The 27,857-nt window shown below is 50.2% G+C and overlaps 1 protein-coding gene across 1 annotated transcript; it reads left to right on the top strand.

Annotated features, from left to right (window-relative positions):
* The first annotated feature begins 259 nt into the window (after window positions 1-259).
* Window positions 260-27,803, top strand: tet3 (tet methylcytosine dioxygenase 3). Its single transcript, XM_057033856.1, has 11 exons — window positions 260-777; window positions 4,963-5,022; window positions 14,447-17,261; window positions 18,266-18,356; window positions 19,928-20,021; window positions 20,143-20,351; window positions 20,891-21,041; window positions 21,135-21,224; window positions 21,308-21,445; window positions 21,537-21,894; window positions 22,006-27,803. Exons 1-11 carry the CDS (start codon window positions 412-414, stop codon window positions 23,754-23,756), a joined length of 6,123 nt encoding a protein of 2,040 aa, XP_056889836.1. The 5' UTR covers window positions 260-411; the 3' UTR covers window positions 23,757-27,803.
* The last annotated feature ends 54 nt before the right edge of the window (window positions 27,804-27,857 follow it).

Genomic DNA, 27,857 nt, shown 5'->3' with positions numbered 1-27,857 from the left:
ATGTTCTGTCTCTGCACTTTCAGATGGTGCCTCGGCCACACGGACGCTGCCCGGGCTGTGGTGGATTCCCGGTCGTCCCCCAGGTTAGTTGGGAAAGATGGACTCTGAAGGAATCGTTGCCACCCATATTTTCCAAGGCCACCCAGGCGAAAAAGAACAAAATCTAAGTTGTCCCTGCAGGGCTCAGGCGAGTCAAGATAAACACTGAGGCCACTTTTCTGGCGGCGGTTCAATATCAGCAGAGGCCGATCCAGCACAGGATCTCCCTTTTGGACCCCACAAACTTGAAGCAGGTGCACCGAAATGTCCTTGGTGCCTCCAGGCGACGCGAGCTGCTGATTTTTTAGAGTTTCAGACTAAACTTTGTTCTTAAACGATCCTGCCCAACGACCTTAAGACCAAGCAGCCGCTATGCCCAGACCCAAAGTGGGGCCTGGCGCCCTGACCGGGCACGTGCACCAGTTCTCCACAAATCCCGAGGAGGTCGAGCCGGCCTTCTCTCAAAGGAATCTCTCAGAGAAGACATCTCCTCTGAGCAAATACATCGAGACCGAACACCAGCAGGCGGGGCTTTTCTCTCTCCCTGCGTTCGCCGCTTCCCCGGACGGCGCCCTCGGCCTTCAGAAGAAGCGGAGGAAGAAGTGCGGCGCCTGCGCTCCCTGCCTGCGGCGGGAAAACTGCGGAAGCTGCGCAAACTGCCTGAACCGCAAGACGGGCAAACAGATCTGCAAGCTGCGCAAATGTGAACAGCTGAAGAAGAGACAGCATGAGTGGGAGGTGAGGAAGACACACGTTTCGCTCGGGCCAACGTCAACAACGACGTTATTAGCGTTAGCCTGCAGCAACAGTATTGTTAGCAGCAGCGTCAGTAACATATTGAAATCAAAGGAAACTAAACGTTGCTGTGAACTGAAGACGTCTGTTCCTAAAGATAAGCATGTAGCTGTTACCAGTTCTGGCCGACCAGTTAAAGATATCACAGTTCCTGTTTAAGATGTCCACACGGACACTTTCAGCTGCTGCTGCGTCCTCCGAGCCCTCCTCCTCTTTCAAGACCAGACCTGCTTTACATAAAAACTGTGATAAAACAAACTGTCACCGTGGTTGAAAATAATGGGGCATCAGTTGCCCTTTTAAGCTCCACCAGTGCAGATAACATGCCTGCGACACATTTCATATGCCGAAAGAATTATAACTAAGGGTTTATTCTTTATTCACATTAGAAGAGTGAAAATATCCAGTGTAAGAGCTTTCATAAAGTGAAAGGAGCTGATTTGCTTGTGGCTGAGAGGCTGTTGGAGCGACCAGGCAGCAGCGGTGGAGAATTCCTGAAGTTGCCTGGGCTTTGTCCTCTGACCTCTGAGGCCAGGAGCGAGGGCGGGGGTTAACCTCAGGCATTCTCTGTTTGTGTGCGCGCGGGTGGGTGAAGAAGGAGAAGGAGTGGATGTTTTTTAAAGTGCGCGCTTGTGTGTAAATGGCTGGCTGTGGGTGTGTGCAGTTCTTTGTCCGTGGGCCAAGCATCTCGAGCGGAGGTGGCGGTGGTGTTCGGGGGATGGGCTGCCGGGGTCAAGAAGGACAGGAAGAAGCAGCTAATGGTCAGAAGACGTGAAGCAGGAAAAGCCAGAGCTGAGCATGCGTTAAAAAAAATGAAGCGTTCAGTCCAGACCTGTCAAATATGCGTTTTTATGGGGGATCGTGTGGATTTATTTAAAGTGGTGTTTCAGCATGTTTGTATCCTCTCCCGGGGGCATTAAGACCTGCAACCTGAGATATTTCCAAGCTACGCGTGTCCAAATATAGCAACTGGTTGATATTCTATAGGCTGTTGCATCATTTTTTTAAATGCACCAAACGGGCTGGGGACACACCAGTTTATCTTCAGACTCTGAGCTTTGCTGCTTTTTAATGTGTCCAGGGGAAACAACAATCCTGGATGTAGTGTTCAGTATTACTGGTGCAGATTACCCATGATGCTGTGTTTATTCATTCACGTCCGTGTAGAATCTGAGATTTTTAAAGGACTTTCTAACAAGATCAAACCAGGCAGCGGCGATGCCAGAGATGGCCGCTAGATGGCGTCTGTGTAAAAACAAACCCATCCTCATCTGCAAGCTGTTTGTTCCGTTCTGCACTAAATGACACAAAGATTTAAATGTTGATGCTGTCGCCTTGATTTGCCCCCCCGCTGTGCCCCCACCATTGCTGCAATTTCAGGTCTGCGCGCGCCGTGGCAACGCCGACACTGCGGCTGTAGAAAAATGTTGATCTGGCAATTTTTCAGTGCGCCCATTTAATCACGTTTGGGTTGGTGTCATTGCTTCCATCTGCAAAGGTAGTTTTGCACCATAACAGCATCTTCTCAATTATCCATCCATCCATGCATCCCTCGCCCCCCACCCTCCCCCACACTCCTTCCTTCCTTCCCCTGACCTGCATGTGGATGCAGCAGCTGAGTCTTTATTGCTTGGCAACCACATCTTCCACCTCCTGTTGCTCTGCACCTCCTTGTGATGCAGCGGTTGGATTTCTGTCTTCCCAGCCTCTGGTTGCGTTTGTGTCAAAGGCAACCAGAGGCTGATTCGTAGGTTAATCAAGACCCCCCCACCCCAAGAATCCCGTCCATATGCTTGAAAATAGAGGAAAAACAAACGTGCTGCAGGGCTGGAGAGGCAGAGCAAAAAGGTTTTCCTGTTTCTGATTTAACTCGTTTTCTGAGATGAACCGCGTCCGCTGCCCGCCGCCGCCACCTCGCCCCGCCGCCACCACCTGTACTGATCACACAGCAGCCGTGGCGGTCCGGCTCCACAAAACACACTCACACGTGCCCCCGCGTGACGTCAGCAGAGGGGATTTCCCGTGCCAGTGCGTCAGACGGACTCTACGCTCGCTGCCTCGCCTCACCGGGACGCGCTTCTCTCTCTTCTTCGGGTTCTCCCTCCATCTCCGGTCCGTCTCCTTCACCTCGATCGACCCGGTCTCCGCCGCCACGCCTGAACTTTCACTGGCTCCGTCTCCTCCCCGCCGACCGCGGCTCATGTTTTCGCCGCTCGGTTTTTGGGTGAGAACGTGCACCGCGTCCCGTCGAGGAGCGCGGGGTGATGCTTCTGGCTCGGAATATAAACACGGCCAGCGCCTGTCTTCTGCCGCCCGGCGCAGATAACGGCACAGCGGCTTAGGTGGCGTTCGCAGACAAACTTATTTTACTCTTGTGCGCCATCACGAGCCGATGATTTCTGAAGCTACGAGGACGTCGACGCGCCGCTTTCATGTTTTCTCCCACGAATTTGCGCTCTGCCGCATCGCATCGCTCGTTTTCTGCCTCTTGCACAGTTTGAGTCAGCACATCGGGCTCTGCTGTGTAATTGTTCTTCTGGCCTGATGGGGGTGGGGCGGGTGCGCTCATTGTCTCTGCGTGAATAAGCATGTGTGTGTGTGTGTGTGTGTGTGTGCAGTCCAGTCCAGTTATTGCAGGCAGCCCTAACACAGATGGTACTCAGTGATACCACATACCAGAGGCTTTGTTGAGAGAAGGCCAGTTTGAGGAGATAATTGACAGCAGCCGCCCACCCCCCCACCAAAACCACCACACAAACCTCCCATGCACCTTCGCTGTGTCTCTTTATGTCAGTTAAACCTGCGCATACACACACACATGCTGACCATTTCTGTTTTGCGAGTCCTCCCTCGTTCTCTCGGCCTCCTTCTGTTTCACCCTAGCAGCAGAGCCCGGCGCCTCCTCTGATTGGTGGACGGGCTGCCTTTGTGTGCTATCAGTAGCGTGACGTCTCTCGCTAGCTCCGTGTGTATCTGTGTGTGTGTACATTTGCTCGGGAGTGTATGCGTTTAAAGAGAAAGAGGGGGAGGAAGGGAGGAAGGCGGAGGGGGAGGGGCGTTCACATCATGTACACAGGGGAGAGGAAAAAAATGAGGGTGAGGGAGGAGTGTCAGCATTGTTTGTGTGTGCGGAGTGTGTGTGTGTACGTGCGCGCGGTGGACCTAAGGCATACTAGCAGGAGAGAGAGGGAGGGGGTGGGGTCAAGCAAGTGACAGAGAGAGAGAGAGAGAACGAGAGCGTGCGTACGAGGACTCATGTAAAAGCAGATTAAAAACACAAGATGGCTTCCTGAATGGGCTGCTGGAACACAGACGAGAGAGAGAAAGAAGAGTGGAGAGGCAGAGAGAGAGAGAGAGACTGAAGGAAGGGACAGAGGGAGAGAGGTGAGGACAAGAGGGAGCCTGATCCTTCTGATGGGGATTCGGCCAGCGGACGGAGGAATACGAACCGAGGCGGCTCAGAGGCTCAGAGGGTAAATATCCATCACTCCCAGACTGTTTTCAGATTGATAGGTGGGGAGGCAAGGGAGGGGGGGTGGGAGAGGGCTGGCGGGACCGGAGGGGGACAGCTCGAGACAAAACACATTTAACGTCGAGACAGCTGGATAGACGGGGGGTGGGGGTGCAAGCTCTGCCAAATAAGAGGATGCTTTTGTTTTAACCAATCAGCCTCGAGTCCATCAGATTCCCACCTCAGCTAACCCGCTCCGCTGACGTCCACGCACGCTCCCCGATCCATCCCGGGGGAAAAAAAAAATAGGTTAATGCATACACGAGGAGCGCCGGCCGGGGACACAAACATTACATAATTCCGCGAATGATTGGAAGTGAATCGGCGTCTCCCATCCTCCGTCCCGGCAGCAGAGGGAAGTGCCGGTTCACTGTTGGGGCACGAATCAGACGGGGTTCGTGCGCCCGGCTGCTCTCTGAAGATGGCTGACAGCAGCAATAAAGGACACCCTGTGTGGAAAAAGTGACACCCGGTTCCCCGATTGTGGGGGGGGGCAGTATTTACTTATCTATTTGAACAGGGCCTTGTCGCATTCTTCTATTGATTGATATTCTCTCCCCCTCCCACCTCTGTCCCCTTGTCCTCCTCCCTCCTCTGTTGAATGGCCGACTGTACAGGTGGAATATTTTGAAGACAACAGTCGGGACAGCTGGGGAGAACCAGAACTGGCAGCTGAGGTAAGACCGACCCGTTCTTTCTGTTTAAAATGTCTGTCGGGCATTTGATCAAAGGTCGCCAAAGCTCTGCGTCAGGTGTTTGTGCAGCGGGTCAGAATCCGCCGCCGCCGCAGCGTTGCTGGAATGCCCGCGTGTTTGTCCTCCTCGCCAGCGCACCGCCTCATTTTTATTGCCTCTGATATCATCGTCAGCTGGAATAAAAGGCTATTAAACGCGTCCTGGTTCGTGTCCGATAAGAGACGCCCCCGCTCGCCGGCTAGCACGCGCTAAATCAGCTGCTTCGTATCCAGGGCAGCGCCACTTCAATTTAAAGCGTCCCACGCTGCCCGCTGATTGGCGCCAGAGCCAGGCATGTGTAGATACAGGAGACCGGAGAGTGGAGGAGGGAGGAGGGGGAGTGCCGAGCCGGTGGCGGCGGGGCGGGCCGTCCTCCTTCCCTTTGGTTCCGGAGTCAAATGAGGTAAAGGGAGTAAAAGTTAGTGGGTCACGCATGCGTGCCCATTTGACTGCTCCGTACGGTGACGCGGGCCCGGCGAGCGCTGCTCTTTTTGCGCCGATCTTTCCTCGAGTCGAGGGGACGTCGAGCGGCGAGAGGTTTTAGCAAACGAGAACATCTTTATGTTCTCCCCGAGCGGAGGAGAGACGACGTCTTAGCTAGTCGTTCTCTGATGTCGCGTACGGCTGTAGCTTAACCTAATTCAGCGCTAATCCACGAGCGGGTGCCGGCGCTCCCGTAACCTCGCGAGGCGTACGCAGCAACACATGGTCATCGGGGAGAAAGTTGGCAGGGTAGAGTTATCTGCTTACGCTCTCTGCTGAGCTTCTGTTTACGCACCGTCATGGTTACTGTGTGTCCTTGGTGGAGCGTTTGCCCTCACGAGGATCCGTTTCCTTGTCAAACCGGTCGCGCGTACGCAGCATTAAGCAAACGCGCTGTGTTTTTGGACTGGTTTGACAGCAGGTTATGCAGTATTTTTGCAGAGCGGCGTCGCAGCTCTGGGCGCGTTACGACATCGCGTCACGTTGCGGTTGAAAGGTGGCGCAGGGATTGGTTTGTTTCAATTTTGGCGTCTTTACTCGCCGTTCTCTGCTGCTCAGGAAGTAGAGGTGAATCGAGAGTTTACCGCAACAGGTTACAAGACAGGCGGTTCTGTGCTCACGTGATTTTCATTATAAAGACGAACACAGGATTTCCTCTTTGAAGGCGGCGTGAGCTTCACGCGGGGGCCGCTCGTGGGAAAGAGTCAAAAGTACAGAAGCTGTCAAAGTCTTCGCGGCAGGCAAACGGAACGCCGCTTTAGCCCCACTTGGAATCCCCGGCCTTCTCCGCAAAGAGTTAAAGCTGACCTAGTTTCCGTGGCAACACTGAATGTCTGATGACATCATTGCTTTAATTTTAGCTCAGGTCCGGCATCCAGGGATGGTCACATGACCGGCGTGCCGGCACCACATGTGTGTGTTTGTGTAGTAGGTGGTTTTGGTGTGTAGTGGAGACTCAGGAAGTGGGAGGTCTGACATCAGCTCTTCCACTCCGCGTTGGCTTTCGATGTATTGACATTTCCACTCAGTGAGCTGCACATCTGCATGTTAAAGGGCAGCTGTGGCGCTAACGTGCATCGCACCAGTACCAGGTCGCTCGTTTCTTTCTCAAAACGGAGCGCCTCTTTCGCCCGATGTCTTCGCGATAAATCAAAGCGGCGTGTTACGTAAGAGCTTCTTGATTTGAATTTCAAGTCCTTTAGCGGATCGTTCGTAGGGGATGTGATGCATACGCCCGACGGCAAATTAGCATGTAGCGCTAAACGCGGGCCAGACCGACCTGATGAGCCCTCGCCGGGCGCCAGAGCTGCAGTCGGCGGCTCGCCGGCTGCTGCATCTGTGTGTGATGTCGGAGGGAGGTTGTCAGCCGCCTGGTGCCGCAGTTAATAAAAAATGAATGGAGGGCGAAGGAGGAGGAGCCCAGCTGTTGCTGGAGCTCTTTAACTCTCCCCTCTCTGGCGACTACTCTTCTGCTCCCACTGGGCAGCGCTGCATAGAAATCCTGAATCCCACGGCTGCCCACCCCTGCCAGGTTTTACGTAATACTGCAGTTGGCGTATTCATCTCTCACACACACACACGTGCATTATTGAAACATGGAAATATTGATTTTTCAATATCCAGATTCAGGGTAAGATCAAATTGATGCCCATAAAGCTAATGTTATCATGAAAATATACAACGTTTGCCCCCAAGCCATCCAGCTATCATCTCCCTTTTATCTAAATGATCAAAAATGCTTTACACTTTGACCTCAGCTGTAAATCTGGATGATTTAGCGGCGTCAGCTCTGGCCCTTTAAGCTCGGCTGTGCCCGACATAAACATATGTTGAGCTAATCTTAGTGCAGGTCCTGGGAGGGACGAGGCTGGCGAGCGGCCACCGTGGAGAGTCTAGAGAGAGGCTCTTTGTGGGTCGTTCCCTCTGGAGTCTGATTTAACCACCTGATGTTGCCTCACCTGAACAGGTTTAACGGTTTCTGTTAATAATTCCCGGTCAAACCTGACAGCTCAGCTCTTTCAGCCACTTATTGTGTCCCAACCTTTCCACCTGGTTTAGTTTCTCTCCCTCTTTGTCTGTAGCCCAACACATTTTCTCTACCCTGATCCCCTTTTTATGTCCCAAACCTTCAAGCACAAAGACCTGCCTCTTAAAAACAGCACCCCACTCTTCCTCCTCCTCCTCCTCCTCCTCCTCATTATTTTTACTGGCTCCACCCCAAGCCATCGCCACCTTTCCATTTTTTCCCTCCTCCCTTTCTCTTTGTGAGGAAGGGAGGAGGAGGGGGAAGGCCTTCCCCAGCTGGGCTATTCATGTCGACTTGCACGTGCTGAAAGTCAGGTGCTGTGACTCAGGCTGGATACCCTACACTCTCGTACAATGATCCTACCCTGAACCTAACACCGTCCTGCCCGGGAGCCGGCCGGGGCGGGGGCACGCGGCAAGGAATGTAATGACAAAGAGACCAGGACCAGCCAAACAGACAGATGTAAGGACGGAAACCGAGTCGCTGCCGTAAACACGTAAACACATGCATAATGTAAACAAGAGATGCACTCACGTATGCCTTATGTTTTATCACATCAGGCATATCTAAACTGGCTTCCACCCATTGGTGCAGTGCTGCAGCCTGTTTTCCTGCCTCCCAGTAAACCCAGTGACCCCTCAGAGAACAATCCAATACTGTATGCATACGCTAGCCTGCATGTGTTCCAGAGGGGGAAAAAAATCAAAGAGCACCTCTGCACTTGTGCATCACGTGCCTTTTATGTCTTTGTGTGTGTGTGTGTGTGTCTGTCTGTCTGTCTGTGCTCGCGCATGTGTGTGTGATGGGAAACAGGCGTGCGTGTAGCGGGGGTTGGGGAAGGAAGCCGCAGAGCAAAAAGAGGGAAGAAGGGAGAGTCACAGAGCGTCAGATCAGATGACCTTGATGTTATTAGACTGCAGGGTAGGGCAGGGGTGGGGGTGCACGTTGGTGGCAACAGTAGCGGCGGAGGGAGGTGGAGTCAGCTGACAGGAAGTGCTGCGATGACAGAGAAGAGCTAGTGCCAAAAGGCGGGTTTCCAAATATTTCCCATTCAAGCTGGTAGATAATTTCATGATGCTAAAATGGTTTTGTCCGTTGTTGCTAACGGGGAGCTAAATTGAAACAAAAGAGCTGATTAGCTGTCCTCGAGCCCCCTCCCTTTGTGTTTCTGTCCGGTTGTCCATTCCGGGCTACTGTAGAAACGTACAGGATTCCAGCGTGGTGGAGGACCCGCCTCAATATTTACATGAATATCTTGCTCCTATGAAAACAAAAGGCTATAATTAGCATGCTACCCAAAGTAAACACGCTGTTTAAACAGTTTTTGACATGCAGAAGTTTGAAGTTTATGCTTGCTGAGCGCCTTGAAAAGGTGCAGAAACAGTCAAAATTCATTTTGAGGAGCGTTAAAAGACAGCATGGCTGCTTTTGTGTGTTCTCACGCACAGACCTCCCACCACCGGTGTGTCAGAGAACGTCTGAAAAGCCGGCTTCAGCCTGTGAGATTTTCAAGTCAGGACTTTTGATCAAAAGACGAAAATGACTCAGGCTTAGTCATGCAAGCTGGCTCAGCGCACACTGCCGGGTATGGACTTTTGTTGTCACTCATCCCTCCTACAACCAGAGAGATTTCCTCCACACTGCTGAGAAACAGTCAAAAACAGAGAATTGAGAGTGACTGGGAGAGAGGAAGAGAAAGAGAGAGACGAGGGCGTGAAACGACTCATTTGGATGGTAAATTATGAGATGAGGTGATCGCTGCCACGGCCACAGTCGGCTTCTAGTGCCTTCCTCTCTCACAAGATGCCGGGTTACAGCAGTGTTACCGTAAGTGAGCAACATTCTGTCTCTTCACTTTTCCCACAAAGAAGCCTCTATGTTGTGTCCTTTTTTTAAACTCCCGGGAATTCTCCGATTCAGGGCCACGTGAAGTGAGCGTAGTAGAGTCTGCCAGGCTAACCGGCGGCAGAGTTGTGAGCGTTCAGCCTCCAGCAACGTCACAGCGTTGTGTTGAAACAGGGGAGGAAGTGGTTCCAGGGCAGCTGCCCTTTTGTCTGACTTTTCCTTTCTAAAGCCAACGGCTGGTCACCTGAATGTTGTAGTGAATCTCAGCCTGTTTTTACCGACGAGGTAAAACACCAGAAATGTTTTGGCGACCTGCGTCTGTGGGAAGTGACAAAGTTAAATGCGTTCTGGTGATGAGATGATGTAGTTTCTCTTCTTAGTTCTCATCTCCATGAGGTCATTTCCAGCGTGTGCTGTCATTTAGGTGGAATTGTGGTTCTTTTACATCCACGTGTGAGGGTTGTTGGCTGGTCGGAGCTGTTTCCCAGCCTTCCTTAGTTTATATCTACAATTCATTTACCGGCACGATTCCTGTTTTGTTAACATTCCAGAGTCTTCCGTGTTTTGTTCTTTTTCAAACGAGGAGCCATGTGTGAGGCATGTGACCGTTTTAGGGGGTTCAGTCACGTCTGGAGCTGAAACCGCTGTGTCACGGCAGCGGGGGGGAGCGGGTGAGTATAAAAGTAAACCTTTCTCAGCCTCTGAGGAAGTGCGCTGGTGGTGTGTGGGCACTTGTGCCCACCAGCGGTGGAGGCACGTATCCTGGTGGGAGCCAGGCGATGATGTTGATGATGACAGCGGCGCTAACGTCATCGCCTCATGTGTTTCCCTACCTCTCTTTCTCACAGCCCGCCGCCTCTCGCTCATTGGCGCACCCCGGTCACGTGACCTAATGCTCTACTTCTCTCTTTCCCGTAGACAGCTTAGGTCTGTGCCGTGTTTCCCTTTTGGATTGACGCTCATTTTGTGTCTGTATATGTGAATGTGTGTGGCAACAGCGAGGCAGGCGGCGCATAGATCGCGGGGCAAGTGAACGGGTGCGTCAGCGAGCGCTGGAGCCGAAGTGCAAAGAAAGCTAGTGCTCGAAGGAGAAAACAAAACAGAGAGGAAGGCAGAGGCAGGTTTAGAACGCAGGAGCAAATTAGAGATGGAGGGAGACCAGGAGAAACGAGGAATGATAAAGAAAAAGAAGCGCCGAACTGAAATAGATCCGGCCGAAGCGCAGCACGCTTAGTAATAAAAGAGGGGAAAAAAATGCTACGCTGGAGCTGAGAACGATCTGCACGGAAAAGACGGCCATGTTTTCCCCCCTCATGTCCTTCTCCTCGTGCTGGTCAAATCGGCTCAAAATCTCCAGCAGTGGTGGAGAGAAGACAGGAGGCGCCACCAGGCCGGTCAGCCAGCGTGCGGGCGGGAAAATCTTTCCCAAAGATCAGGAAGACGGTGATGATGTTGATGTTGTTGATGATGATGATGACGATGATGATGTTGTCGGTACCCGGGCAGCACAGTGGTGAGGAAAACAGAACAAGATGGTGTTATTGTACCCGGCGGACAGCAGAGGACTCTTCAGTCCATAAGCAGCGGGCTTCATCTGGCAGCAGCCTGCCAGCCTCCTGGGCCAGAATCAGTCCCAACACCGACGCAAGGCTGACACGTTGTCGTCGGTCCTTCAGTCCATTCTTCAGTGCCGATGTCGTGCTGTCACCGTGCGTTCCCGCCAAGCTACCACAAACAGACCAGGCGTTGTGGCGTGGATGGGGATTCCACAGCGTCCTGAAGTGAGAAACCCTCCACCTGGTTTCTTCAGCTCCTGGAGGAAGGGCTAGCATGCCGCCTTCTCTTTCTCCTCCTTCCTCCGCACTCAGCCTGGATGGTGACCAGCCACAGGTTTAAGTCGGAGGCTTTTAGCGCCGAGCGAGATGTAGCGGTGGCTGTTGCTGCGGAAGAAAATGGAAATGGAAGAAGCCGTAATGGTGACTTCTCGTTTTCCAAAAGTGAATCTGCATAAGGAGAAGCAGGCGGCATTTACGGACAACGTAAACAAACAGCCCTGCGCTGTTTCTCCTTCCCCCCCTCCCCGTTGATGACGAGTCGAGCTATCGTTCGCCGCCAGCTCACCTGTAACCGAAGCACCCTGGTTCAGACCAATTAGGCGCTTTTGTGCTTGAACAAAACACGTGTTTTTCAAACCCTAAACGAACATAATCGAAGACAGAAGGAAAAGAGGAGCTTGGATACCGACAGGGCGAGATTTGCTCCTTGGAAGGAGCTTCGCTGCTCTGTATTGGAGGCAGCTATCCCCCCACAGCTCTGTGCTTCTGCTCACTGCGCTCGCCTCCATTCCATCGTACGTGCCCACTGTGGCTCAGATAATGGCCTCTCGCTCTGCACACACTGAAGAGAGAGAGGCGAGGAGATGGAGGGAGAGGCTGCGCGAGAGGGAGGGGAACGGTGGGAGGGAAGGGGGAAGGTGGGGGCTGAGCGAAGAAGCCAACTGCATGTGCGGAGAAAGAAAGAGGATATTGAAAAAGGGAAGGGAGGAGCAGACAGAGATAATGAGAAAGGAAAAAGGAGAGAACAGAAAGCCTCAGCCATAAGAAGAGGCAGGAGAATGAGAAACGCGTGTGCCGGGGGGAGGTGCGTTTTGTGCGTGTGGCGGGGTGCGTGTATGTGTGTGACCGCATGCATGCGTGTTTCGGTGCTCGCTCGGCACAGACTGGAAGGACTAAAAAGGAACGCGACCAGACAATAACAGCCGGCGAGTCTCATGGTTTTCTCTGTCTCCTCTTCTGCTTTCTGCTGTGCGACCGGCAGCTCCGCCTGGACCTCTAGGATCATGTAAGTATCACTTCACGGTTCAACCGGGGCTCGGATTCACGCCGCCCGTGTCCCAGCAGCTCCGGGACGCCTCTGCTCAGTGGCAGAGTAAAGGCTGGGGATCGGGAGGGCGCTTGTGTTTTGGGGATTTAGCTTCAGCTGTCTAGTAAAAAGCCCAAGTCAATCCCCTCAACACCGCCGCTGTGGGTTTTTTTTTTCACGTTCTGTCTCCTCCCTCTGATTTTTCCCCCTTTCTTTTCCCATACTCTTGATGTTTAAAGGGCTGCTAGTCTCAAGTGTCTGGTCTGCCGGGTTTCCGCCACATCGGCTAGCATTGCCGTTGTCATTTCTTATTGCGCTAAGAGACGAGACAAGCTGGTATTAATGTGACACTAACAGAGAGGAGACGGAGACGGAGACGGGCTCCTGGCCGGAGTAGACTCTGTTACACTGCAAATATTTGTCTAAGCACGTGCTCCATACAGTCTTGGTGCAACGCGCTGCAGGTGTGTGTGTGTAGCATCTGGATTGCTGTAACTAGGACTATATCCTCCGGTCGGACTTTTAAAAAGTCGTTGCTGGCGTGACGATATCTCGCGTGTGGTGCAGCGCCTTCCCCGGCGAATCTGCACGCTCGGAGCGCACGGCGGGGTTCGGTTCCCCGTGACCTTGCGTGCAGCAGCGAATTATTGCAAGTGTTTGTAAAAGAGAGAGAGAAAAAAGAGAAGCTCGGCGTGACCGACGTGTGTGATGGTGCGCTATCGCCGTCACTCTGTTTCAACATACTGCAGTTCTCATAACAGCCACCCCCCTCTTCCTCTTTCACGTCTGATGCCGCTGATAATGCAGACATGGGGCCTCTCACGTATTGAACGCCGGCTGTTCGCTGCCACCCCCAGCCAATAGCACCCCTCCCCACCACCACCAATACCATCGCCGTCCCCAGGGACCCCCCCGACAGACACTGTGCAGAAGGTGGGACTCAAAAGCCCAGAGCGGATTGCCTGTCCAGTAATTAGACTCTCAGAAATCTGATTTCAGGAATATATCAGATAGCAGAAGGCGAGTCCTGTGGCACGCAACCTTTTTATCATCTGAGGAACTTCATGTCAGCCAGCTTCAGAACTGTGTGTGTGTCTGTGTGTGTGTGTGTGTGTGTGTGTGTGTGTGTGTGTGTGTGTGTGGTGTGTGTGTGTGTGTGTGCCTGCATGTTGGTTTGTGTGTGTGTGTGAAGGAGGAATTATTAATCAGCTCCAGTAACCGGTGTTGCAGTTGCTCTTGACTGGTCTGGGCAGAAGATTGCCAATTAAAAGACTTGTGCTTTGGGATCAACAGTCCTGTTGCAACTTGCAGGTGCCTGTTTATGATTCCTGCCATCCAAAGACAATAATTATTAAATAAGCATGTGACTGGCTGAGGCTGAGGCAGTGGGGTGACACACTGTTAAACCACAATATGATCTCTGTCAATGATTGGTGAGGCTGCCCTTGGATTATCTTTGTTTGCTGTTCCTCTTTAGACTCATTTGCTTATAATAAGGAACTAACTCAGGCTGAATATTCATGCCAAGTTACACATTATTGGCGGAATGCTTCTTTTTTCTTTTTTACACTTGACCTGGAGACATACAGTATTTGTTGAAAGATTGACCCAAAGCTATGCAGCTGTCCAGCTTCACTTACTGAAATTGACTTTTAATCCCTCAGATTCTAACTGATCAAGTCTAAAGACATGACTAGAGGAGGCAACACAGGGTTGTCAGCGAATCAGAAGCCGGCTGTTGTTGCTTATACAGTATCGCACACACATTTGAAATTGTTGGCTGTGTGCAGCTTGTGTTTTATTAAAGCTCTGACGGTTACTTATTGTAAGATGAAGGTTTGGTTTCAGTGAAAGAGTTCCTTTGTGTTCTATTTTAATACCATGTCAACCATGCAAGCTGCTTTTTTTCTATTTTAACTTCTGTCAAATGAATTTTCAGTATCTCAGTAGGAGGCTTCGTGGCTGTTCCACACAGACCGCAGTCTCGTTTATAACTGATGGCCAGACGCTCACTAATGTGAAGGTTCATCAATCAGAAGGGATCAGATATTACTGGAATATCACAGTGACTTCTGGCTAATAAACTGCTGCTGGTTCTAAAGACTTCACTAACCCAGAAACTCTCCCCACCTCCCTGTGTTTGTCTTTCAGACTGTTCAGAAAGTCATTTCAGTGGATGGACCCAGAAGTGGAGGCCAGATGGAAATTGGGTCACATGACCGCCTCCAGGAAGGCGCGCTGAGTCTGAAAGTGGCCAATGGGGTGAATAACTACCCCAGTGGTGATGGGACGTCTATAGAGACAGAGCAACAGAGAACAGGAAGCGTGCCTCCCAGGCCCTGGGTGTCGGGGCAGTGTAAGGTCAGTGACACCCAGGAACAGCAGCCCTGCTGGAATGGCAGCCATGGTGCTAACCCAGTTCAGCCTGTCCACCATGCAGCCATGGAGGATGCCCACAATCTGGTGGCTTTTTCTGCTATCGCAGGCTCCTTGCCTCCTTCTTCCTCCTCTCCCTGCAATGTGCAGCTTAATACAGCGCAGCTGTATGAGAGGTTCAGCCAGGAGATGGGCTCTAATGGAGCTCAGGCCAGACTCTCCGCAGGAACTTCTGAGGGCAGCGCCCAACCCCCAGAAGACCTAAAAACCCTACAGACAGCACTGAGCCAGGCCAAGCATGGACACAAACCCCCTAACTGTGACTGTGATGGACCAGACTGTCCAGATTACCTTGACTGGCTAAAGAAGAAGATTAAATTGGCAAGCAATGAGAATCAAGGAGCCTGTAAGGTTGTTGACACCCCCCAACACCTGCAACCTCACTTACAGCAGCCCCATTTGCAGAATCACCCCCAGCAGTACCCCCAGTTGAACGGTGGCCAGCGTCTGCCAACTTCATACCCTCAGCAGCAACAGGGGTCTCATCTAAAACAAGCAACTTGCTCCAAATCTCCAATTCCTTGCTCCCCCCAGGTGCTCTCCATAGCTAAGGAAAAAAACATCAGTCTTCAAGCAGCCATTGCAATTGAAGCCCTGACACAGTTATCTGGCACTGGCCCCCAAGCTCCTGGCTCACCTGGCCATGCCCCCTTCAACAGTAACTTCCATCACCAACATCGTACCCAGAACCTCCTCTCCTGTCCCCCCAACGGCAACAGTTCTATCCTCTCACCTCCAGGCTCACAGTCGTCGTCCTCGCGCTCTCAGTCCGTACCTCCGGGATCACACTCATCCCATCAGACCCCAGCGTCCTCTGAGCTCCACAGGCCCCAGTCACAAGGGCAGCCACCCCATGTTACCCCCCTCCCATCCTCTACCTCTCCCTTCCCAGGTCAGGGAAAACATCCAGGCCCTAATTTGCAGCATTGGCAGCAGGGATCTGGCAAAAGCTCCGAGCAGAGGAAACTGCACCACTCTGGCTATAACGTTGCACCTCACGGTAGCTCAAACCCCATGTCTGAGCTCAAGCAACTTCTGGGTGACACCACTGGCAAGTTTAGCGGTGCTCCTTTTAAGCTTCCAGTCACACAGCAGCCCAGGTTGAGCCAGAATGGAAGTCTTCAGACCCAGGACAACCCAGCTCTGGCCAGGATTAAACAAGAGCCAGACTTGGGCGAGCACTATCATCACACTGCCCCCATGGGGAATTTCAGCATAGCTAACTGTCAGCAACAGGGTCAGAACTACCCTGGGATTCCTCTGTCTCCTGGGCAAACATCTATCAGTCACTCCACTCAGGCAGCTCTGCAACAGCACCTTCACTACAAAAGGAACCTCTTCTCTAACCACTCCCCCAGCTTTGGAGCGCCAGGCCCTCGTGCGTCTCTGGCTTGCCAAAATCTGAAAAAATGGTGGCCACAGGGTGAAGGTTTTCCACATCTACCCATCAAACAGGAACCCAAGAAGAAAAAGAGCAATCAGGGATCCCCAGTGATAAAATCTATGAGTGGGATGCTTGCAGGTCCTCCTCTGCCCAAACCCAAACAGATAATCATCAAGAAGACCAAGCAAAAAGCCTCCATGCCAACCTTCCTGCCTCACGCTCAGATCTCTATCCAGAAACCTGCCCTCCTGATAGACAGAGCCCCAGGACTGACTAACTTGCAGCCAGGTTTTCTTCCCCCCCAGCCCCTTCACTGTAACTCCACTCAGGCTGCTGCTGCAGGCCTCCCTGCCCCAGCCCAATCTCAGGTATCCATTTCTAACTCCCCAACGACTTCTTCCATCCTTTCAGCTGAAGGCACTCCTACACTCGTGGGCCCACCGCCCTCACCTGTGGTCACTGGAAACGCTCAGTCTGCAGGAGCGGGTGGTCAGTCCTCCAGTAACACCAGCACCACCACATCTTTGACCTCCACCTCTTCATCCAGCACCTCAAACTCGCAATTACCGAGCCTTGTCAACGTGGACCCAAAGTACGAAGAACTGATCCGCCAATTCGAAGCTGAATTTGGGGAATCACATACACCTCACAGTAAGTCCCTGAAGGTAAAAGATTCAACCCCAGAGGAAGGGAGCCTGTCCCAGTCTAGTCCTACATGCCCAAACCCCACCCCCACACCCAATCCTGATCCACATGATCAGATGGAAGTCGGCAAAGACGAGTCAGGGATCCAGTGTGAAACAGCCCCTGTGGGAAGTCGTAACGAGGGCACTCAGGAGGGGTCTCTCCAGGTCTCTGTGGTTCCGGAGAAGCAGCAGCAGCCCGGCGCATTAGAGAGTATGTTCAGCACGCCTGGGTCTCCGCTTCCAAAACGGATGAAGATCGAAACCTCGGGCGATATCGCTGTGCTCTCCACCACATGCTATTCAGAGGAGGACACGCCCACAAAAGACAGCTTACCATCTTCGCCATCCCTCAGAGGTTTCCTGGAGTCTCCCCTGCGTTACCTGGACACCCCCACTAAGACCCTCTTTGACACTCCTTCCAAGGATCTCCAGGCAGAGTTCCCCACTTGTACCTGTGTGGGTAAGTCAGTGAACCACTTTCTGTACATTTACGTAGGTTCTAATGTCACATGTCAATGATAATCTAATATCAGACCTCTACAAAATATAACAACTGTCTCTGAGTGGGTGTGAATAGGTGCATTTCTGCAGGGGGGTGTTTTGTCCACTAGGTGGACAGAACATTAAAGTGTAGGAGTTTGACACCAAAACTACTGCTTTTGCATGATTCCTTCTAGATTCTGGATGCTTTTATTGACCATTGATTAACTATAAACTACAAATTTGAACTAGCATGACATTCCTGCTATTTTAACAACAATATTTTGCATTTAACCAGGGACCAGACACCACAATAACACAATAACATTCACTGATTAGTTCCATGTCCATATCTAACATATTTAAGCAATATTCTATAGAAACTCCTTGTTATGGCCAATCTTGCTGCCGCAGCAGTCTGGCGCCTCTCTCTCTGTCCAATAATGCATGTTGGCCGAGTGACCCTTGAACCAGAAACGTGATCTCAGCGTGCGTACGTGCGCATTTACAGTCGAAACTTTTAGATCATTTTCTCATTCTTTGAGCAGGTGGCGATTGCAAAATCTGGCAGCAGGAGTCCGTGCAGGATTGGTTCTGCTTTAGTCACATGCAGAGATCATTGAAGTCATAGGACATAGTTCTCTCTCACACACACAAACACACCACACCCTACAGTTACAGTCACCCAGTGTGTGTTGTGTCAGCAGAACAGCTTCACACACACCATATGACAAGAACTGTCCAAAAATCCCCCCTGGAGCACTTAAAAAACAACACTGGAATCCCTCAGATGTGATCACATGCCCGTAATTTACTCTGTAGAGGGATTTACTCTAAAATCAACTGGAGTGAGTTTTGTTAAAAAATATAATAACCTTTTAGAAAGATAAATCCATTGATAATTGTGTGTTTTGGAATACTGTTCTTCTTTAAAGATTCTTCATAGTTATTCTTTGTCTCGTCTGTTCCTGTTTCCCTTTATAGAACAAATCCTGGAGAAGGATGAAGGGCCCTACTACAACCACCTGGGAGCTGGACCCACGGTGGCTGCAGTACGAGACTTGATGGAGAGAAGGTGAGTCTTTCCCTCAATTCATCTCTGTTGCTCTTCCTCCCACATGCTCTCTGCCTCACCCCCCTCCTCCTCCTCCGTCTCTACCTTCCCTCCTCCTCACATGTGTCCTCGGGGAATCCGTGACCCAGAATTCAGTAGGAGGATCGTCAGCATATCACAGGCATAACCAGGAGCACAGGAGCAGATGATAGCTAAGAATGAGAGGAATGAGGGAGGGAGAGGGATATAAACACAGTCACAGACAGTTGAGGATGAAGATGGTGGATATGTGAAGCAACATGCTGCTATTTCTCTTGTACTCACAGCCTCCCTTGACTTTTTTTTTGGGGGGGGGGGGGAATTTGGGGTCATGTTTGGCTTCTGTATACAGAGCTGAGGATTAAGTCCCTTGAGAGCACATGCTGAGAGTTGGGGGTGCACATCCAGAGACCACTTTTTGTTCTACGACAGATGACCTGAGTCTTAAGACCCCTATGTCTTTCTCTGACCTTCGACCCACCTCTGCCCTCAGTAGGACCACTCCCCACCAAAGTCTCCAAGCTACCTCCGGGTGGCTCCCATTCAGCCGGAGCTCCTGTTTTCGTCAAATCAGGCCTGATGTGTTCACAATGGAGGGTATCACATTGGCAGGAGACTTGATATGAACCATGCGGACACATCTGACAAGCTCTGACCCACCCCAGTTAAACCTCTGACCCCTCCCTTATACTCACCCCACATCTACGCTCCCCATTAACATACAGCACTCCAACATTATGAGCAAGTAACACAAAACATGCTTCCATAATGCATTCAAAAGAACTACACATGTGATAAAACAGGAATACATAGGACAATTTGCTATATCATTACATCCTGAACTAATCTATGTGAGGGAATTGCTTTAATTGTGGAACTTTATTTGTATTTCAGAGTTCCAACTGCCAAAATGTTGTAACAACTGCCATAAATAGTCCTCCTAAACTATTTTCAGAAATTCACTACAACTACCATCGTAAAAAGTTACAGCTTTTTTGCGCTAGAGGGCAGTGTTTGTCAGTGTTCCTTTTTGACGCACCATTTTTATCATTTAAGTAATTTTAATCATTATCTGGATAAAAGGAGAGTGATATGGGACTTTTTGAACAAGTTGGAAGTCGGTATGCTCTGCAGATGCTTATATTGAATATGTGCTCCTTACTTTAATGCTGTGAAGAACAATGTAAATAACTTGCAGGTACAAAACTTCTTTTCGCTAAAAAACACACTAACCCTGGTTATGAAAGTTTTTCACATTTTATAGTTTTAAGTCCTCACTTTCAGGCTAAACAATTCTGAATCTTTCCAAATAAAAGACATTGTGGCTTGATAATAGTGGTTTTCTTTGTTCTCCCCACCACAGTAAGATTATTATTAACTGTGCACTTTTCAAGTTGTGGGAAATTTTGCACCACCGTTATTTCCCTTAAGAACTACAGATACTGGGCGGACAAATAAATGAAGTGAGGTTAAATGAAGGGACCGACCAGCCAGTTCTGGGTCACTTGTTTGTCAACCAGAGGTCTGAAGCCATTTTCTTTTCTCCTGTGTAGGACCGGACTGAAGGGTGACGCCATCCGTCTGGAAAAGGTGGTGTACACGGGTAGAGAGGGCAAGAGCTCTCAGGGATGTCCTATCGCTAAATGGGTAAGCTGCATGTGTGAAGGCATTACCCATAAAACATTTTAAAATCTCACACAGAGACAGAAAAATCAGATCCTTTAGGTTTCTCATCCCTGAAGTAACCACGAGCTGTGCTTTCTGTCAGGTGATCCGTCGCGGCAATGAGACAGAGAAGCTGCTGTGCCTGGTCCGAGAGCGCGCCGGCCACCACTGTCCCAATGCCGTCATCATCATCGTCATTCTGGCCTGGGAAGGCGTCCCGCGGGCCATGGCGGATATGCTGTACCGGGATCTGTCCGACAGTCTCACCAAATATGGAAACCCCACCAGCCGCCGCTGTGGCTTCAATGACGAGTGAGTGGCCATTTTTCATGTACATTTGTAGGAAAATTCTATTTATTTTATGTCTAATTTTTCTGGGACAACAGATTATTTCTAAAAATATGATTATTGGGAAGAAAAAGTATGAAGAGTTTCAAAACTGTGACATTATATTGTTTCCAGCAGGGGGCGCCATCTGCATTTAGTTTTAGTACAGTTTTAAATAGTCTTAAAAAACAATTTAAATTAAAGTGTATCCAAGGGCACAAGTGCTTTAATAAAAGTAATGTTTGCTGCAAAAAGAATGAAAAATAATTGGATGGTGACACATCTATTTAAAAAAAATCTAATCAGCTTCTAAATTAGTTTCTCACATTGTCAGGGCCACCATGTGCAAACTTCACAGAAAGGCAACACAAATAAAAAATTATTACAATACTGTTGTTGCACAATGATGCTGAGAGGAGGACTGAATACTCAGGGTGCGCTCGTGTCGTGCACAGTCAGTTAAAACAAACACTAAAGATGTTGTTCAAGGTTAGAAGAAGTTTGATTCATTGTCCTTCCCACAGCCGCACCTGTGCCTGTCAAGGCAAGGACCCTGAAAAATGTGGCGCTTCTTTCTCCTTTGGATGCTCGTGGAGTATGTACTTCAATGGCTGCAAGTACGCCCGGAGCAAAATGCCACGCAAGTTCAGGTTGCAGGGGGAACGTCCCGAGGAGGTAAAGAGCGCTGCGCACCAATAAACAGGACGGGAAGGTCTTAGCTCTGAGATTTTTGGTTCCTGACTCGTGGTCTCTGTTTCTGCTGCTCAGGAGGACAAAGTCAGGGATAGATTCCAGGCCCTGGCGACTCACGTGGCTCCTTTGTACAAGCAGCTGGCCCCCCAGGCCTACAGCAACCAGGTTTGTTTCTGTCCAGATGAGCGTGGGACGTCCTGATGCACTGACAACTTAAACACAGGACTGACCCCTGTCCTCCTCCTCAGTGCCAGACAGAGTCCAAAGCTCCAGACTGCAGGCTGGGTTTGAAGGAGGGCCGTCCGTTTTCCGGAGTCACGGCCTGCATGGACTTCTGTGCGCACGCCCATAAGGACCAGCACAACCTCTACAACGGTTGCACAGTGGTAAGAGATGCCTTTTATTTGTGGTAATTAAGGAACGTTTCCATCGGTGCTTGTCCCAGTTTAATCCTGTTCCCCCGTTTCTCTTCGCCAGGTGTGTACTTTAACGAAGGAGGACAACCGGGAGGTGAAGAAGATCCCAGACGACGAGCAGCTTCACGTGTTGCCTCTTTACAAGGTCTCCCTCACTGACGAGTTTGGCCGCGAAGAGGGACAGCGCCTCAAGATGAAGACAGGGGCCATTCAGGTGCTACAAGCTTTCAGACGTGAGGTGCGAAAACTGCCCGAACCCGCCAAATCCTGCCGACAGCGCAGACTGGAGGCCAAAAAGGCCTCGTCAGAGAAGAAGAAGAATAAACTGATGATGCAGCAGACCAGGGAGACCCCAGACAAGACTGTGGTCAAGGCTGAGATCAGCCTCACGGCGTCACCTCAGCCCCAAGTCGCTCAAGGTTAGATTCTCTGCTCACGGCACTCTGCATGTTCCTCATCCCACCAATGTTCTCAGAGGATATTCAGATTTAACATTAACACGTTTATATGTTTTTTTTCGAAAAATTCAGGACATATTAAACAAGAAGTGAAGCCCAACATCAAGAAGGAGCATTTAAACGGAGCGGTCGATGGATACCCTGTGCAGGCAGCCGACATGTTCAACAACATGTGTCCACATCCCACCTACTATGCAAGGGGAGGCCTTCCCCCACCTGGCCAGCCCTCTGCATCCGACCCAAACAGTTTCCACCACAACCTGCCTGCAATGCACAACGGCTACTACAACTACCCCCCCAATGCACTTTTCGCCCGTAAGCTGAGGACCTACGAGGGTCGAAACGCTGCTTTCTTGAAAGCAGATGTCAAGACAGAGGAAGTTGACAAGAAGCCCGATGTTCAGAGCCTCCAGGCCAGATTGGCCGAGGCTTTCCCTGGGAACGCATCCAGCCACGGCGGTTACAGCCAGCCAGCGAGCTACAGCCAGTCCCGGCCTTCCTCTGTCTCCTCAGAGGCCTCTAACAGAGGCACCCCAGTCATCAAACAGGAGCCTATGGATGTGCCGGTGTATGAAGGCACGACACCGGGCCGGGCTACCCCCAACACGCCCAGCACCACACCCCAGCCTGCACCCTGGCCAGGCCACAGGATTAACGGGAGTATCGGCCCGCAGAGCTGGGAAAGGCACCTGAGCCCGAAACCAAGACCTGAAGCCTCCATTGTGAATCCAGACCAGCCACAGTTTCTCCAACAGCCCTCCCCTTTCCCCCATCAGTGGTCGTCATTCCCAAATGCCGCGATGCCTCCTGCGCCCGCCTCACCGTCCCTTCAGGTGCCTCCCTCCCCGTCTCACCCAGGCCCTGGTCTCCCGGGTAACTTGCATCAAAGCTCCACCCCACGCCCAAGCACCCCCCGTTCAGGTACCCCACAACCCGACAGTTGTCGCTCAGGTGCAGTCACGCCGCAGCCAGGCACGCCGGGCCCAGGCACCCCGAGGCACTGGGCCAGCCCTTCTCCCAGTCCCCAGCCAAATGCGTGGGCAATGGGGCCCGTGGCGTATAGCCCAGCTTTGAAGCACAGTAACCCTGCAGGAGCCTGTCCTGACAAGATCTGGTCCAAGACTGGGGAAAACCGCTGCTCCACCCCCCTCGGGCTCCAAGAGAAGGCCTGGAAGTCTTGCGGCGGCTCCATGGCTGGCAGCACCCCCTCCCCTGCCCCCGAGGGACGCCTCTTCCCTGATGCCCTGCAAAAATCGGACCAGGCCTGCTGGAACCCCGGCCAAGCCGACAGCGACGCCATGAGTACCAAAGGTCTTGAGGAGGACGAGGAGGAAGTGTGGTCCGACAGCGAGCACAACTTCCTGGATCCTAACATCGGCGGCGTGGCAGTGGCACCAGCACACGGCTCCATCCTGATCGAATGTGCTCGTCGGGAGCTGCACGCCACCACTCCACTGAAGAAGCCCGATCGCTCTCACCCCACCCGCATCTCCTTGGTCTTTTACCAGCACAAGAACCTGAACCAGCCCATGCACGGCCTGGGTCTGTGGGAGGCCAAAATGAAGCTGCTGGCAGAGCGAGCGCTGCAGAGGCAGCAGGAAGCCGCCCTCCTCGGCCTCTCCCAGGAGGATATCAAGGCCCTCGGAAAGAAACGCAAGTGGGGGGCTGCGTTGGCAGGTGCTAGTCCAGGACCTGGGCAATCTAAAGACAAGAGGGAGGGGCCGGTGACGCGGCTCGCCCCCACTGTCCACACCACCTCAGTTGTTACTGTGTCTCCCTATGCCTTCACCCGCCTCACTGGGCCCTACAGCCACTTTGTCTGAGGTCAGATAGTCACAGACTGGGAGCTGCGACGCGGAGGGCTACAGAGAGCTACGAGCAGGATGAATGTCTCTTAGCCGTCCCACAGTGTGGAGCCTCTCCATCCTGCCCCCTCTGTGGTGGAGGAGGGGGCCTTTTTATTTTTTTTTTACCTCATGTCAGGCAGTGGTTTGGGCTTCAGACACGCTGCCTGTGGTGCTCTTTCTCTCTCCTTCCTAGAGAGGAACTCCTTTGCTTTTTCTTGTTTATAGAATTTTAATGATCTAATTATTGCTATTATTATCAATATTATTATGATCGCTGTTGTTACTGTCAATGTTGTTATTACAGGTATTATTATAATGAAGACTTGTTTATTTTTTATTTTGATGTTTTCATTAATGTTATTATTAATGACGTGATTGTGTTTTGTATATTCTTTAAATCTGTCAGTCTGAGTCGCTCGGATTAAGGCAAATTCCTTTTTCCATGTTTGGAAAACTTTTTTTTGTAATTTTTTTTAAAAAAAATTTCCCCTTCAGTTTTCCAGTTGTATGTGGAGGAGGAGACGTCATCTGAATGCAACACGGCGATTCCATGCAACAAAAAAGGTTTTTAAGCGTATTTTAAGTTTTAGACAGTCACATCAGGGCTCTGCAGTCACGTGCAGGGATATTGGAAACCCACAAAAAACCCAATTTGGAACATTCCACGGATGACCTGGATCATCGCTAACATTATGGTGGCATAATGTGTTTTATTGGAACACTACTGTGTTTGTGGAACTGAGTTCATCTCAGTTAAGTGTCCTTTTAAACCACGCCTGCGTGCATGCTCGCTGCCTCCTATCGTCTGAGGATGGCGCACTCCTCCTCTTCCTCACCCCTCCTGCTTTCCACTGGTGCTCGGCTTCCAGCTCTGACCGATTCTCATCCTTGTCATTGCACGTGATGCTGTACTGTGACGGTGCTCTCTGTAAGTCTGGTCCAGGCAACACGTGTAATGTCTGTTTCTTTATTATTTAGTTATTCGGTGGAGTACCAGACGAGACGGCTTTTCTGCACCGTCGTTGTGGTTCCAGGCGAAGAAAAGCAGACTCGCTCCTTTTCAATGCTTTTCTTTGCCTTTTATTTGAACAAAAAAAAACACATAATTTGGTTCTGATACTCCACTGATTTAATTCTGTTTTTTGGATCATTTTTATCTTCCTTCTAAATTTAAGTAGGGGTCAGCACTTCCCGGTGTGAACTCTAGAGGGCAGCGGCGACTGCCAGGTGAAACCATTTCCATCGAGTCAAACTCTGCCTGGCTGCTCAACCCATCAATGTCCAGCTGAGGAGGATGTCGAGCTCCACTCGCTGGCCGTGCATGGATCTCTCCCCACACACACACACAAGCAGCAGTGCCGATCTTTGTCTGGCTGTGGTACAAATGTGAAGAAGTCTGGAGATGGTTTTGCGAATGCCCACTCTGGGTTTCGGTGCTCCAACACACTCGGTGCTCTCCTGTTACACTTGATTTTCCTGTAAAGGGCCGTCCCCTTCTCTGCAACGGTGCTGTCATCTACAAGCAGAGCGAGGCGCATATTCCTGCAGGCACCATGGAGCCAGCTAATGGAAGAGGTCGTACCTCCAGGAGTTTTTCTCAGTTTTAGGCATCCTGGTGGTGAAGTTATAGCTCAGATGGAGCGTGAAGGGAAGGCAGTGCGGTCATTGAGCGCAGTGTTGACGGTCAGAAGGAAAGCATTAGCGGGAGTTAAGGGGATACCTTGGAAGGTTATTGCAGCCGGGAATATTCAGAGAATCAGCTGGTTTGAGTGCTGTTTTAACTTCCTCAGCTGCCGATGGAGGGCAAAGCAGACCCACTCCTGGCTGCGAGGTGCTTTTTTTAAGACCTTGTAAGGCCTTCCGGAGGTCTCCAGCTCTCTACCTCACACTGTAGAGACACTGGTCACAATCCCAACGTGCTACTGAGGGAAGAGAATCATGCATATGTCCTTCTGTTTTATTTCTGCTCTCCATACTCATTTTAACCTGCTTTTTTATTCTTATTTATTACTACACGGTGATGATGATGATTGTCCTTGATGTTATTGCTTTTTTTTCCCTCGTCATTTTTATATAGCTAATACAAATTGTACATAGAGAAAAGATTTATAAAAGCACTTTTTAATCTTGATTTTAATGACAAAAAGAAAGAGCCGATTATTGACAACTTGAAGCTTAGGTTTTTCTTTTTATTTTCTCAAGAGAGAGATAAAAGTGTAAATATTAAGATATTTAGGTAAGATTATTTAACTGGTGAGGATAGTAACTAAACCGTAAGTGACGGGGAGGGGGGGGGTATTTTTAAGCGTAACAGCCTTCGACCAGCGGTCCACAGCCACGCTCGCTGTAACCGTGAACTCAGTAACACTGCTGTATTGCTTTCATAAGTACTGTAGCCCTCGTCAGCGACTGAGACATGTCGCTATGGAAAAATACCTTTGTCCACCCCAACAGGTGAACAAACTCACTCTGGACCATAAAAGCAAGTGACCTAGTGACCGTAGAGATAACTGAGATTCCCCCACGTTGCTGTTCTCTGACCATGTTCCCACAAATTGGCTTGAATTCTTAGGAATATAGAAAAGCTTGCCTGTTTGTTTGTTTTTTTATGCTTTGTAATTTGTGTGTGGGTGACTGTTATTACAACTGTCATTACAACCCCTGAGCTGTGCTGACAGTGAGGGCAGAGGAAAAGGTTTTGTTGTTTGGCCGCTCACGCCGGTCTGCAGAGTTAGCTTAGCAGGGTTAGGGTTAGGGTTCACCGACCAGCACCTCTGGACGTCACAGAGACTCTGCATTCCTGTGACTCCTGAGTGTCATTTTATACTATTACATCTCACAAAATCTCCATCCAGAAACCCAACTTGGCTTCATGTCCTCGTGCTAAGCTAACTCAATGCAGATTATAGCTTTAGAACTGTCTGGTCCTCAACAAAGAGTGCACTTCCTGTTCCTGCTTGAAGGTGTCATAATAGGATGTGTGCACTTATCATTCAATTACCCACAGTGATTTTTAGTTTTTTATGGGATCATATTAATCTTCAACACACACTTGGGACCAGTTCAGCGGGGCCAATTGTACCCTTTTCAACCTAATGCATGGTGCTCATAGAACCCGAGGGAGTTTCTGTGATTGGTGCTGAAGTATTTTGATGACGTTGGCTGGTTGGTTCGGCTCCCATTGGTGACACCTGCAGAGATTGAAGGACACGGCGGCGGGTCAGCCAGCAGCATCAGGCTTCATTAAAGTCTAAAAAAAAAAGCAGAAAATCACTGTGCAAACCAAGAAAAAAATGTCAGGTTGAATGATTGCGGTATTTTTCTCAGCTCTTCAAATGTCAAGAGAAGCGGTTTGATGCACTTCTCTGGTGCTGAGTTGATGGCTCATTTTATCTCTCTGCATACCAAAAGAGTTTTTTCCATCTTGGCAGAAAACAGTATCATTCCTTATTACAACTGAGATTTCAGGCTTTGGTTTAATGACTTTTATCATCATATTTATAGACTGTTGATTAAGTTCTATATTTGGTGCGGCCCGACTGCAGATTAACCAACTTTACATTACATTGTACATGCTGAAGGTAAATTAGTGCTAAGGTATTTTAATATGGCAGCAATGACGTACCACCCCTCTTCCTAAGGCACTTCCTGTACACAGCCCTTGTATATTGTGTCCACATGCATCTCACCTTTAAGTATCTAATAAGCACCTCATTTAATCTCCAGGTTTTGGATAAAGACTGAGATCCCGGCCCATTTAAAAAAAAAAAAAAGTGATAAACTAAATGAAGATGTAACCACACAACTGGCAGCTACATTCTTTTTTGAGTTTTGAATATTGTTCTTTGTTCATTATTCTCATTTTGAGGATGCAGTATGTAAAAAAAAAAAGGTGTTTCGTTCGGTCTCTCTCTTTGTAGCTGTATGGTGTATTATGTGAATACATAGTGTATGTGGTTTTGAGAGAAAATCCACAATATTGTTTTATGTTGCGCGATAAATAAAAACACTGATGTAAAGCGCTGTTTGTGTTAAATGTCTTCTTTAACGACCAAAGTGATTTTGATTATAGTGGTG

The sequence above is a fragment of the Takifugu flavidus genome, chromosome 5 (genome assembly GCF_003711565.1).
Source record: "Takifugu flavidus isolate HTHZ2018 chromosome 5, ASM371156v2, whole genome shotgun sequence".
Classification (NCBI taxonomy): domain Eukaryota; kingdom Metazoa; phylum Chordata; class Actinopteri; order Tetraodontiformes; family Tetraodontidae; genus Takifugu; species Takifugu flavidus.
The sequence above is the reverse complement of the archived record's forward strand: the minus strand, read 5'-3'. Positions and strand labels throughout refer to the sequence as shown.

Coding starts and splice junctions, on each gene's coding strand:
- tet3 (XM_057033856.1), top strand. CDS start 412: ATGCCCAGACCCAAAGTGGGGCCTGGCGCCCTGACCGGGCACGTGCAC. Junction 17,262..18,265: donor CCCCACTTGTACCTGTGTGG/GTAAGTCAGTGA, acceptor TTCCCTTTATAG/AACAAATCCTGGAGAAGGAT. Junction 21,446..21,536: donor TCTACAACGGTTGCACAGTG/GTAAGAGATGCC, acceptor TCTCTTCGCCAG/GTGTGTACTTTAACGAAGGA.